This window comes from Rhyacophila brunnea, unplaced genomic scaffold (assembly GCF_057557595.1).
Source record: "Rhyacophila brunnea isolate RB1 unplaced genomic scaffold, BYU_Rbru_1.0 scaffold_12, whole genome shotgun sequence".
In the NCBI taxonomy this organism is placed as follows: domain Eukaryota; kingdom Metazoa; phylum Arthropoda; class Insecta; order Trichoptera; family Rhyacophilidae; genus Rhyacophila; species Rhyacophila brunnea.
Window position 1 is genome coordinate 180,653 of NW_028232774.1, and position 15,464 is coordinate 196,116.

Sequence of the window (15,464 nt, forward strand, 5' to 3'; positions counted from 1 at the left end):
TGTTTTAAAGTAGACTTTCCTTTGAGAATATCAGTCAGCAAATAATTTACTAACATATCGATATTTTCTGTACTGTAAATAGTTAAATATAGCATTATTAAAAATATTCAATTGTAGATACATAATAATTTTTCATGTCATTTAACATTATTTACTCTAACGCAAAAATGCCTTATTTCTTTTTGTTGTATACATTATTCTAGTGGCACTGAATTGACAGTGAGGTACGCAGATAACAATTCGTCCCATGCACAATAAATCGGTGAGGCTTTTTTTATTTGGATATTCTCTTTGGTCGCTATCGTCGACAGTAATAACATCACTTCGGTTTGTCTCACTCGGCCCCCTGCTCTTTCTTGTTAGCAGCCTGAACTATCGAACCTTACTTAGAACGTAGAACATTTATAGAATTATGCTGAAGCTAGCAAACTGTCATACATATGTATTTCTGTAGTAGTCTGGTTTACATTATTTGCAACAATATCCGTGTATGGCACGTTTAGGTAGATTCAAAATAGTGCATGTATTAAGTTTATTATAAATTTTTACATTGAAATAATAAATTAGACATTTTAATATATTACGTAACTGTGTTACATGAGCATATAAGTACTATTCTGAATATTTGATGATTTTTGACATATCAATAATTTATTTACATCATGCACGGATATAATAGTTTGCTACTTCTCATAAATGATTTATTTTCTTGTCGTAAATTCAATTCAATCTATAAAATATCTTATAGTAATTGATAAGTCAATCGATGATAGTTGATTTATCGATATTACCTTGATTTTTACTGTAATTTCACCTTTTCAATAGCACATCCATTATCTAAATTTATCATAATATATACAATGAATCCATGCAGATGATTGCCTGTTGGTCATTTTGTAATGCTGGCCATTCACAATAGTCCAAGTCAGCCAAATGTTAATGGTCACCATTGTGAAGAGGGCAATATACGGGTTGGTAGGCAAATGCTTGTCGTCTATTGATAGTGTCAGTATTTCAACATGCATCAAAGGGCGCCAATATTTGCCTGACTGGCCATTGTGAAGGCCAACATTAGGTTCCAAAATTGTCATAGAAAAGCTTTAAGATTTATCTTATAAGCAGCATTTTATATCTGAATAATTTTATACTTTATCTTCTGTTTATGTTAAACATTTTGTAAAACATATGCCTGAATAAAACACAATTATTGTCAAAAATTACTTGTAAACTGGCGCACACGATTGATATTATCTGTGAAAAACATTTACTAAGTAACATACCCTAATAGCCTGTTTACACGTGCATGGATTTTTACTGCTGGCAGGAAGTATTGTCGCGACCATAACAATAAAATACAGATGTAAACTTGTCAGTCATACATATTTGTTTTCATTGAACTAAAACTCCAATATGCAGATGGTATTGCGATAGTTTTTAAAATTATCTAAAACCGTAAACCAAGCCATAATTAGATAATAGTCAAAAAATAGTTCTATAAACTATCTAAAATTATGCCATTAAATCACTAATAGTTTTAGACATTTTATAGATAGAAGAATAATTTTTATCTCTTATGGTTTGATTAGGCAGGGCTTAATGGATTTTTAAAAAACTAACCGAAACCATGTGTAATACGTATTCTTAATTCAACGAAAGCAAATAAGTATGACTGCAAAATATGTGCACTATTTTTATCGGATCGCCCATAGAATGCCTAAACTATTATGGTTTGGTTGAAGCAGGGTTTAACTGATTTTTAAAAAATATTTAATCAGGCTGTACTTAAAGATATATGAAATTGTGCGGCAATGAAAAGATATAAATAATGCTTTTTATTGTTTATGGCAGTTGTGTAACCGTGCATTTACTGTGACATAAAAAATTTAAACGCCTCAACTCTAAAATTGTAGAAAAAATCAGTTCACCATCAAGACCATGTAATATGTTGAGTGTTTAAAACTACTTTTAGAAGTATGTGGGGTTCGATTTGGGTCATCAATGTGGTAGCCATGGTGTGGTGGATGATGATGAAGAAGTCGAAGATGGATGCAGGAGCGAGTTTTATTTGCGGCGTAAACAGTCGGTACCATAGTATGTTACAGTAGTTATGTTACGATACTTGTGATAATGTTCCGAGGTCCGAATCTCGGTACGATGAGATGTTGTGCGAAGCGATATAGAGAGTAAGATTCTAACATGCCGGGAACTTATATTCACTTGATAAACTTGTATCTTGCTAGAGAACTTAGTGCCTCGGACAATAACACCTACCTCTGTTATATTGTACCCTTGTACTTACATAAGTAAATACCATAGATAAACTCTCACTTCTCCATCATCACGAATAACCACGATTGTCTTTCATCTACCACACCATCGACCACTCCAACAAGTATTATAAATGTTGCAATATTGACCATATTCAGATGTTTATTTTCTAAACTTTTTCTGTCTAGGCTGTATTTTATTTGGGCTATGTAATATGGGTCGCAGAATACAGGCAGTCAAATGATATTAACAATTGTACCTGAATATGTTTTCGCAGACGGAATTATTTTCCTGTTTGACAGATAAAGCAATCTTATAACATGTAAAAAGATTTTGGAGATTATTCTTTTAGTCCAATCAACAATTTTTCTGATAATTGATTACACTTCCATGAACTTTCAAGGCGTGGAAATCAATATTCTTTTACATTCACTCGCGATTATTAAAAACGGCATTTCACTGAAAGACATTTAGATTAGTTTGTCGCTACTTCATTTTGAAGAGTTCTAATTCCGGTTAAATCTACTGATCTAATTGGTTACTGTCGCTCTGTAAAAGAATTGTTGATTGGAAAACCTCCAAACACATAAATAATAAAGATATTTAAATGAACAGTTTATTTTTGTCTATCGTGTTTATTTTTCAATTTGTTTAAGTACCTGGACGGAAAACTGAAAATGATTTTCCTTGCTAATGTATCGCTTATGTATAACATAACTGTTGAGGTCAAATAAAGATTAACAATATTCATTTATATAACATGGACTTTTATTTTTAAATGATAAATTAATACTTTAAATATCCTGAAAATTAGAAGGACCAGAACAGCAGTTTTACTATTAAAGTTCAAGTGAAAATAAAAACAAATAGGCAGTGAACGGAAAAGCCCAAACTGTATTCAAGAAGGTTTTACAATATGCGTGGAGATATAAGTATGCAAAATCATTTTTACACTGGCTTTACAATCTGATTTGCAACTTGCCAGCTTCCTGAGAAGGGTTTTTTTAAGCAATGATTGTTAGGGTATTTGCTTAACCGGTTAAGTTAGGTATCGTGCTATGGATCCAAACACACATTGAAAAAACAAAATGTGAATTTGCCCAGATGCAGAATTCAAATCTGCAATCCACAGTTTCAGTCGCAAACTTCTACCATTCGTCCACGGCAAACTATAAAATAATCATTGATAAATCATTTTTTACATAAAAAGATGAGAGTGATGTATGTAAATAATTCATGTGACTAGATTTATCAACTTGATTAAGGTAATAAAAAATCGAAAATATAACAGTAGATAATATGCTTAGGTCCTTCTAAAATCAAACACATTAATAATAATTGCCAATATACATTTATATACTACTTATTTGCAGGCCAAGATATTTTTCAACACAATAAAATATGGGTAGCACCTGTAATTTTACCATTTGCTTGATTAAACTATATCAAATTGTCATTTTAATACAAACCATAATTTAATATACTTATCTAAATATAACAATAAAATACATTGTAGTTAATAAGGTATACACAAAGAATCTAAAAATATAAAGCTTAATTTTGCTCACATCATTGTTCAGATGAAATTAAGTTTCCACTTTATGTACTTAGTTCAAAATTAAATTAATTGCGAACAGAGTTTCTAAAAACAATTCATTGCAAATTAAACTATAAAAATACTATATTCACTGTTAAAATTAATATTTATAGACCCATAAAAACTAAAAGTGGAATTGTAATAATATTATTGATTAAAATTAACAGTGGCACTTAACAGTAATATTATTACTAAAATAACTAAAAATAATATTGTCATATCGGAGGTAATACTCACTGAGTGCAGTAGTTTATTATTTCACTCCATGGGCTTTATCTCCGATATTACTTACATTATGATAATGATTATAATATGACCGAAGATTTTGCACCAGTTTCAAGGACATTATGCATAATATGTTGTTAGTATAGTAGTATGCATTGAACTATGAAATTAAAATAGTTTCATTTAAATATTCATAAAATTGAATACAGTAATTTAGAGTGTCGATAAAAGAGGGACCTAAGTAGAATTAAGGAGTTATAATGTGTGCTTTTTGAATTTTTGGTTCTTTCTTTAATGTCATCAAAATTCATTTGGACTGATGACTATTATAGTGGCCAAAACATAAACATACGGATATTTCTTTAAATATAGAAGAAAAATTAGGAGAATTAATGTACCTAATACTATACAAAACCCAGTCTTAGAAAGTTAAATAGCTCACACCCCAATTCTACCCAGCTCCTCAATTATTACGATGATCATTTTTACTGTACTAGGTACTTGTAATAGATTCAATACTAACTCAAATTACGGTGCGGTATCATTTTTTTTTTTAAACTAAAGCACGGTTTTGTAGAGGTTAGGGTGTTTTCAAAATTTTCCATTACACAGCGCACTTCATGAAGAAAGAATTTTTTCACAGTACCCTAATTACCATTTCTGCAAAAATTATAGTATGTGTTGTTTGCGAGCTTTTTTTCTCTAGCAATTCGAGAAATTTTTTCATGTCCCTTTGGAATGACATTCATCCGATTTTGACTCTTGAGTAAATTCTGTGATAAGGAATGAGCAGTATATCGCCTGAAGAAAACAGTACCGAAGCCTAGGAATCGATCATAATCATTAGAGGGCTCGCACATCAGAACTCGCCGCATGCGTCTTACGACGAATTAGTCGATGTGACGTCATCGTAAACCAATAAACAAACGTTATCAAATGGAGCTTCGCAGATTGGCCAATGCAACTGCAACGCGAGACGATCGGCAGATGCAACATGTCGTATGTCATACAGCCTGCATGTTGGATCGAAGCAAGTCGACTCCGCGCAAGCGCACAGCTTGCGGCCATCAGCCATTTCTGTCTCTGTCTACACTGTCATCGCTCGCTCAAAAAATAGCAGACGAGAGACTTCTCCTTTTTCGCGTTCGACGTTTGCTGCTAGGCAGATGTGCGAGGTTGTAGCTTGCAACATTCGTCGGCGGTCTCAGAAGATTTGATTTATGGCCGTTGTCGCCACAAGGCGAGTTGTGATGTGCGAGCCGGCTAAATATTGAATTACAATAATTGTCAAGAATCATTAGTGCCCCTAGTGATTGATCATAGCGGCATTCACTTTGAATTCCACTATTATACTTTTTGCTTATTATATTTCAGTAATAAAATTGCATGTCAATGAAAAAGATGCAAAATATCACCGAGTCGATTAAATGAATATTAAATAACATCTAAAAAAATGCTCAATGAAACACGGCCAATCCTTTAAAATGCTTTACAACGGTATATGAAATGATTAGAAATAGATTTACAATATAGTCTTATTATGGAAAAAGTAAAGGCAGCGTTGAGTTGGAATGTAACAGGCGTCAATTTCAATTGGTGCGCAGTTGGTAGTCGCCATTCTGGGTAATGTATCGGACCCACGGCAGAGCCTGATAGCCGCTCTTCTCAATGATTTTCAAATACCTCACTTGAATTCCGGAGGTGGTGAAATAAGGTATTTCGAACTTCACCTGAATTGGCGGTTTACCGTCGGTGTCTTCACATTCGACGGATGGCAAACCGAAATGCGCCCTCATTAAGTACTCTTTACCGCCGGGGAAAGACTTGATCGACCAGGTGATCGCGTTCTGTTCCGGTGTATATTTTACACTTCCTATTGTCGTTTTAAACTTTGGAGAGTCGGCATCGGGCGGCACCGGGATTACAATTTCGACGTTGTTAGCGGTCGAGCGTCTTTTGAATTGAGATTTCGCTTTTATCATGTATTCGACACGAGAATGAGCGTGTCGTTCGATGACGGATTCGATCCAAATCAACGGCTTGACATGCGTGTTGAGTCTGTAGGACATTAATTCGAATTCGCCGTCGGGCGGAATGAACGATATGGTTCTGTCGTTTTCGAATCGGGACAATCGGACGCACTGATGGAATTTCACGTCTTCCAATTCGACAGATTTCGATTTCCCCCGCCCTGTGCTTTCGAACAAGACTTTGTCATTTAATCCGAGACGTAATTCTGGCATTCCAGATAAGTAAACTCTCATTTTGATCGCTCCGACAATTTCACTTCGTAATACATTCCCGTTTGAATTGGCTAGCAGATTAACCGATTCGATTACATCGAGGAATACTTCATTCTTTCTGTATTTAATACCTTCAGATCTCCAAGAAACGGCATTCGTAACGGCCATCGGGATTCTGGGCTGCATTTCAAGTTTGTGACCTTCCTGGGTTATATATTCTTGAAGAATCTTACTATCCGTCGTCTGCGGGTATCCAAAGTCGATTAGCTCATCGAGTAATTCGTAGATCACGACGAAATTGTCTCTAATGCTCTCTTCCTCCAGTTCTTTAAAATATTCAGTCATCACCTCGACAATTTTGTACAAAAATACGAATATCAGGGCAATATTCGCATTCTTTTTCGTAGTAGATACTATATACAGATTGTTTGTCTTTATATACGCGAATGTACACTCGTTAGTCTGCAGCAGAGGCGTCAACAGACCCTCCTCTTCTTTCTCCATCAGCAGAGGCATAAATTTATCAATTACGCCGAGCTCGATATCTCCTCGATACGTCCGAGAGATTAACACCTTTCCCTTCACATCGAGAATATAAATAGCGGACGACGACATCTTATCGAGCTGAAACGAAAGACGCAATATTTAAAAATCCGTTTACATTATTTGACATAACCAAAGGTGACGTCAATACAAAGCTTATAGCCATCTGCCAGATTAAAGTACAACAATATTTATGTAATGTGTTAATAAATTATAGCCCACCGAAAATGTTCTTTGTAGATTAAATTAAAATGACAGTTGCATATCTTTAAAAGTGAAAGATGTCAGGTGCTGACATTTGCCGACATTCCACCTACACCTGTGTGGAAGCCATTTTCTTACAGGGAGTGTTTCTGTTTCTAAATAAGCCTCACTGACTGACAGACTGCTAAAATAAATGAAATCATTTATACTTGTTCATAAATAATACATAATATAGGTAGGTTTAGAAAAATTTTACACAAAAATCTTATTAAATGGTATAACGCAAGTTTTAAAAATCAAAAAATGAATTATTTAGGTACCTAATCGTTTTTTCTCTCATTTAAAAATAATCAGGATAGGTAGGTAGATAGATACTGACGAAAAGAATTTTGTTTGTGTTTTTTCTAAATACCTTAAAATGCATAAGTGACAATTTGATATTGTCACACATGACAATGTCGCTTTTATTGATGAAATGGTACATTTAAAATGGTTATATCTCGTAATATTAAATAATTTATTAACAAATGCTCAGCGAGTAAAGTATTCCTAAGATTATTTATTATTGAAATGGTAACACGTTTTTCGCAAATTTTCACGCCATCAATTTTGTTTTTGTTCGAAACTTCTTTTCGAATGTACGTAATCGCTTGGAAAAAAAACACATCGGAAATTTTGTGAAAAGCCTGAATTAACAGTCAGGAAAGTTGCATGTTTGTTAAATTGTGTTATTAAATGTTTTCAGTATTGAAATTGAAACAGGTGGTTGAGAAATTATCATTGGAAATTTAAGAGACTAGAGGAACATATACAAACCATCCTTACTGCCTATTGATATGTGACACATTTGTGGAAAGCTACACTTCCCGGTAGTCAAATTAAATTGCATTCGATAGGATTAAAAAAACGATATAACTGTTTTAACTGTTGGTATTATATAAAATAGTATGAAATAATAATATAAGTACCAACAGCATTTACAAAAAGGCCGACGCTCAAGATCAACACCGCGTCGCTATAGGATTTGTTTCCCGAATAGACCAAATGCCAATTTTACAGGAGACGAAAAATAAATTTCACTTTCATATATTTAAATATTAGTAGATGTATCAATCATTCTTTCTACACTGTATGATTGCAACATTATCTAAAAATAGATTGCACGAATAATATACTGGTATAAATCATTAAATGCACAGAAAATACGTTTTATTTACAAGTACTCACTGTGGATATTCGGGAAATTTTTAGCGCTTTCTCAGAATAATGGATATTCGGGACAACACAAGGACGTTCGGGATTTAAGACCGTAGCGTATTACTGCACGGCCCACGGATTACTGAGTGGTCAAAAAGTACGCGCCTAAAATGTTATATTTATTTACACGATAATTGTTAATAATTACTTGGACTATTTAAATACTTAATGATCGTAATCACCGAAGTTCGTATGTAATAATAACATGCGGTAATCGCTTTTTCGGATTAAGTACCTAATAAAATAGTTTTTAAGTAATTAACTATTTTTTTATTGAACGAATAATTCACAAGATTTAAGAATGTATCATTCTAATAATTGAACATACATAATTTTTAGAATCACTTCTGAGAAAATATATTATAACCAATAGAAAAAATCTTTTTGAAAAAAGTAAGACACCGGCAGGAATCGTCCCTGAATCTCTTGGGTTTACGACCCAGTCCACGAATTATCCACTATGCTACGAGGTGACATAGTTATGACGAAAAACTTTAACTATTGGCCTCATCAGTATTCTTCAAAATCAAGCGACTATCGGCGATCGGTTTTTGTTTATTAAATAAAAGTAGGTATCTACTACTTCAATTACTAACCGACGTCATGGATTTCTCCAATATTTTATGATGCTACTTACTCGTACTTGCTAACAATTTTATGTTAATACTTTTTCAAAAAAAAAAAAAAATCTATGTAAATATTATTTGTATATTATTTTATTATTATATCTATATATTTCTATAATTAACAATTAAACTTATTACAAACCACCAAATAAATATTAAGTATATATTTACTATTGGAATAACAACACAAAATAATAACATCTATAAATTAATTACCATTGGCTGCTAATATTAGGTAGGTACCAATATCCTAAGTATATAATATTCACCAAATAAATAGTTACTAACACACATATTAAATTAAATTAACTATCAGCGCATTCAAAAATAAATAATAGCATCGCCTTTATTTTCATAGAAATACTTAGATTAAAAGTAAAATAAAGACAAACAATGTTTGATTAATAATAATTTGAAATAATAATTATTTTTTACGTCATAGTAGTTGCCGGGTCATACTGTAGAATTCATATAACCGTTGGGATTTTGTGTCATTTATCAAAACAAAATGCAGTTATTTAGGTTAAAATACTCACTTCCATAACTCTACTATAAGTTCAGGGTGAACTGGTGATGTATCAATTATAAATGATCTCTTCAAATTTGATGAATTCACTATTAACACAGTAGTAACTTTAAAAACAATATCAATAAGACGAAATTTGAAAGAGGACTCGGACGGCCTAAAAATATGACAGTGGGCGTGATTGTTTTAGAGCTAGACAGCGTGAATGTGGGAGCGAGATGCACGGCGTCAGCGCGGTTTGATTGGCTAAAAGTCATATTCGGGAAATAAAAACTCAACCAGAGATTTATTTCGACCGAAATTAACTTGGATATTCAGGTACGAATAGTTGAACATTCGGGAGAACACCACGGAGTAATTGTAACTTAACATGGCGTATTCGGGTTTTTTAAAAAAATATCTATGTTCCTAGATAAAAATATATTGTTTTTATAAATGATTTCGGTAGAGTTCGATAAAAGAAATTGAACTGCATTAAAATGTCGATTTCGACAAAAATGGATATTCGGGAAACAAATCCTATAGCGACGACCGGTCGAATAAAGAGAAGCCTTGAATAGGGTTGGTTGGCTACAAGCTACAAGTGAGTCAAATTGAATACAAAAACCTTAAAAGAAACATCATATTAATGAATTTAAAATAGCAAAATACTTACTTAATAAGTTTTTACACAATGGTTTATCGTAAATATGGCAAAAATGATTGATTACTTACGTTAGATACATTATTTTCCTAAGTTATAAATATTTATACATGTGTGAGAAATTTTTTGCTATACTTATTTATTAGCTGTTTATATTTTTTTATAAAATCAAGACGGGGTTTATGAGAAAACCCTGCATATGGTTTGGTCAATCAATAAAATTACCAAGCCCATGTTTTACTTTCGATATGAAATCATTAATCAATGAAAATAGTTGTTTCCAGTCGTTTAACTAAAGAAAACCAAAACTGGTCTAGGCCGCAGAGTTTCCCAAACTATGTTCCGTGAATTTATCGGAATAATACCCCGATGTAGCAAGCTATTATCGTTGTACTTTCGTTTACTACGATATTCTATACTTTATGCCTTTATGCGAAGCAAGATTTTCTTATTACTATGCGACGACGTCCAAGAACAGGCTCGACGCCACACCAGACATAAGAATTCAACTGTCTGATATTGTGTTATGTGTCCATAACTCCCCTCTATATGATATCTCCCCAATGACAATAAATTGCATTTTGTTTGATTCATCGACACCCTACTAATTATTAGAATATTCGATAGGTGTGATTTCTACTATTGCAATGTACCTAGGTACCCAATATTATATTATTAATCAACCCCAATTTATCCCCGCTATCTAGCTGTACACACGTCATATAAACCATTGTACATGAACTAAGCGTCACTAATATAACCTACTTACTATTTTCATATTTTTATAATACTGTAAATAATGATTCTAACTCAGACCATTTAACTTGTGTAAACTTAGCTCTACTCTCCGAGTTGTTTCACTGCGGATCGAACTCTTATGAGTTCTTTCCCTTTTAATTACGACATGTAACTGTTCTTTGAGACCATGACGAATAAACATCACTGAAGATTAACATCCATCCAGTGACGTCCCGTGGGCTTGGCAGATTGAGCGTCGCTTGGGGGCGGCAGTTACTCGAAGAGCGGCAAATCGAGATTTGGTATACTTTTAAAAATAGCTAAAACTATTTTGTTTACATGTTGTACCTACCTACAATAATAGCTTTGTAAAAATGGCGTGGAAATAACAAACCTGTGTATTGCAAAATGGTACAAACCAAATGTGTCAGAAATATCAACCAAATATGACATCAGACTTTGATGATTTGGGTAAGTGTCTAACTTAATTATATCTATTCGCTTTTTATATCTAAATTAAATTTTGTATGCTATATTGGTGTATATTTTGTTAGTAATGTATCAATACAACACATTTCTTAAATACTGGAGTCATGAAAGGGTGATATAAATACTGTATAAAAAATGGGGCGGCTTTTTGGCGCTGTCTAGGGGCGGCATTTTGCCTAGGGACGTCACTGCATCCATCGATCTTATTACTGACATACACCTTCCACTGGACCACGTCGAAGGATCGGGGTTCGTTGGTAAGGATTTCCGTTGCTGATAACATAACAAGTGTGCCTGATCAGACTGCAATTCAAGGAATCTTCATTCACTTATATCTTTGTGTGTTTTAAAAATAATTACTAAATTTATAATAGTATTTATTATTATAAGTACTTAGTTATTATTTTTTGTAAAATTTATTGGTAATGTATTTTTACTACCCTGCATAATAAACAAGGTGTTCCGTTAAAATTTCAGGATTTGCTGTGTTCCATCGTAGGAAAAATTTGGAAAACCCTTGTCTAGGGCACTTGAATCTAACCTTTTAAGGGGACGTTCTACAGAATTGGCCTTGAGAATTGAAAATATGATTTTTTAACATGTGGTGGATAATACCTGGTCTACTAGTTAATATAAAAAGGTCGTGTCAAAGTTGTTTGTGTCAATAAATTTGCTCTATGACTTTCCGACTCATATTTGATCAGGGCTGTCGAAGACATAAATCATACATATTTATAATTTAAATTTTTTATTTATAATATATATTATTTAAGTTTTGTGCATCTAATGCCGGGTCCACACTGGCAACAAGTTAAGTTGCTGGCAATCTCGTTAGATTTTACGATAATTATGATGATTATCGTAAAATTTCTTAAGCAATTATGGTAAGTATCGTAAAATTTAATGAGGTTGCCAGTGTGGAAATGGCTTAATATCCACTGTGGTTCACGTAGTGGCATGGACCTGGGGTTAACTAATTCAGGAAGTCAACACCCATGATAGAATTTTTTCCAGTTTTGGTTGTATTATATTCCAAAACTCTTCTGTAAAAATCGTTTCCGATTTTATAAATGGAAATTTCTCGGCGTAGGTACATCAGAGAAGCTCTTTTGCTTTTTAGGTATCTACTCAATACTCACGTCATGTTGCCTACCATAGGCGCCGCCAGGATTTTGTGTAATATGGTGGTGCATGTGAGAAAACACATTTTCTTATTTCACCAAATGTTGGATATTTCGCGTAGGCGTCGAAGTTTATAATATTTGCAGCCACTCCATAGTCCCCTGTCCCTTCGACATTCCGTTACTTAAACCTCACTAAAACGGTACCTACCGCTTAAGCGGCTAGTAATTTTATTCATACCTAAACTATAACAACCAAGAACATTGACAGGACAGTTTATACCTCCTGAAATAATTTCATGTGTATAACTTGCTCCAATAATTAATAATATTGTTATATTTATATTATACAATAATTATCCAAGGTAGTGCAGTTGCATCACCATGCACCACGCTGTCGACGCCCATGAATTGGGTACCAGATAGAACGTCTGTGTCTTCATATCCACCACTCATTGTTCATGGTAGGGTATGTATATCGACAAGGATAATCTGTATTTTATAATATAACCAGATTTGATGAAAAGGATATTTTCTTCTTTTCAGCACCAACATATCAATAGAATAAAATTTGGTAATTTGACAACATCGCACGCGATCCTTCGATGTTATCGATCGCCCAAAATTTGCTTTGCGATCTACCTGTTGGTTACACCTACGTGCTTGTTAGAATTGAATATATCTATAACTCTATGCTCTTGCAAAAACAATATACAGTCAACTTCTGATTTCAATTAATTGAACCTCTTTTTAGCACTAAACTTGTCAACCAATGCCAGCCAACGGTGAAATATTTAATACAATCTGACCACTAATTATTATACTAAGAGTAAAAGTGTTTTAAGTCAAAGATTGCAGTAGTTAGATCTTGACTTTGTATGTCTCGCTTAAGGGGGGGCTGAAGAGCTCGACATTCAAATATAATTTAGTATAAAAAGGACCTCAGCGTCGTAAGTACGTTAATTTAAATCGATCTTTTGGCAAAAATCACTAATCATCGGAGATTTTATTTCAAGAAACATTATATTATTATTGATATTGTCTGCCGCTGAACATTATTATTATCTTATAAACACCTGCAAGATGTATGCCGATCAGAAAACAGGGCTGTCAAAATTATATTATGAATACATATTTTTAAAATGTTAATTTCATCATAGTTTTTAATCAAACCTGTGCAAGTACGTACTAACTTGGTGATAACTTGGGTGGATTTTGTAGCAAACCTACTATTGATATATATACGGGTATATTATTATTATAACCCAATTCAAATTGAACATAGGTTGATACTTAAATACTATTATAGTATGTTTATGATTTCGAGAAAATAATACGATGGTATAATTAATCCATATCAATTATTTGAAAACATTACATTCGCACTTTGCAAGATAACATCAAAATGTGTATATACTTATCTAAATGACGAATGACATTCATGAGTGAGCACGGGTGAAAGCTTGGAAATGTGTTTTTTTCTATATTTCAAAATCTTTTAATTGTGTATTATTTTATTACAGATTCAAGGCCAACTTCATATCTAATATATAAAAATTAATATTTGTGTGTTTGTGTGTTTGTTTGTTCGTATTTAATGCGCAGCCATACCGTTCATCCGATTGCGATAAAACTTTGTAAACTTATTGCTTGCACTTGCGGAAAGAGTATAGGCTATACTAATATATAAAAAGGAATGTCTGTCTGTCTGTATGTCTGTCTGTCTGTGTGTCTGTCCCGTATGCGTTCCTATACCATTCATCCGATTGCAATGAAATTTTGGTAAGTGGTTGCATGCACACCCATTAAGGTTTCTAAATTAGAAAAATCATCATCTTCTTCTTCTTCTTCATTATATTTCCTTTTATTCGTATGGTTCCTATACCATTCATCCGATTGCAATGAAACCTTCGTCAGTTGTTGTGGTAACACCCGCAATGGTTTTTGAATTAGTACAACCATCTTCTTCTTCTTCTTCTATTCTATATTCTTCTATTCGTATGCGTTCCTATTCCATTCATCCGATTGCAATAAAATTTTCGTCAGTAATTGTGCCAACACCCGCGAAGGTTTCTGAATTAGTACAACCATCTTCTTCTTCTATTCTATCTTCTATTCGTATGCGTTCCTATACAATTCATCCGATTGCAATGAAATTTTGATCAAGTGTTGTGCTCACGCCGCAAAGGTTTCTTAATTGTTACAACTATTTTCTTTTTCTTCTATTCTATCTTCTTCTGTTTCTATGCGTTCTTATACCCAGTGGCGCACCCAGGATTAAATATTGGGGGGGGCCCAAGTTGGAGAATGTAAATTAGTCCCATAGGCTCTTTTTCTTCTTCATATAATTATTTTTACATATTTTCACAATACACGGCGATATATTTGTACAGTTTCTCATAGTCCTAGCCTAAGTGGAGGCATAGTGGCGGTAACCGTTGAGCGTGTCATCAGCGACTGGCGGATTGGAAGTGACTAACAGCGACCATGCTGGACATGTGCACCTAGTTTGCTAAAACATTTCTTAAATAATATCGGCTGTGCTACCCGCTTGTCTAGAGCAGTGTTTCCCAAAGTGTGGTACGCGTACACCCTGGGGTACGGGAAGAGTTTGGTGGGGGTACGCGCTGCACCGGGCTATGGCTACGCCTGGTGCAACAAGCATTAATACAACATCCATGCTAGAAGGCTTATCGCAAGCGGAAGAAGAGCAATTGTTGGAATTATTAGCTTCAGACGGATTCTTGCAAAATATATATAAGGAGTGTACTTAAACATCATTTAGGTTGCAAATGCAACATGTGTATCCAGTTTTAACAGAGAAATTCCTGAAATTCATTGCCTTTTTCAACTTCATATCCATGTTAAGTTGCTTTTCAGCATTTGTAGACATTAAGTCAAAAAAAGGAACAGCCTTTGGGTGTGGAACCGCATTTCAGATTAAAATTAATAACCAGGGAACCAAATTATGATGATCTGTCGTT

General features: G+C 33.6%; 1 protein-coding gene across 1 annotated transcript; it reads right to left on the reverse strand.

The window, feature by feature from the left end:
- Positions 1–3,014: 3,014 nt before the first annotated feature.
- On the reverse strand, positions 3,015–7,225 carry AP-1mu (adaptor protein complex 1, mu subunit). The gene is made up of 2 exons (XM_085960585.1): positions 7,099–7,225; positions 3,015–6,957 (listed from the first exon to the last, which is right to left on the reverse strand). The coding sequence occupies exon 2, from the start codon at positions 6,946–6,948 to the stop codon at positions 5,680–5,682; it is 1,269 nt and encodes a 422-aa protein (XP_085816711.1). The 5' UTR covers positions 6,949–6,957; positions 7,099–7,225; the 3' UTR covers positions 3,015–5,679.
- Positions 7,226–15,464: the final 8,239 nt, after the last annotated feature.

Bases quoted from the DNA above. Each gene is read 5' to 3' on its own strand.
- AP-1mu (XM_085960585.1), bottom strand. From the start codon at position 6,948: ATGTCGTCGTCCGCTATTTATATTCTCGATGTGAAGGGAAAGGTGTTA.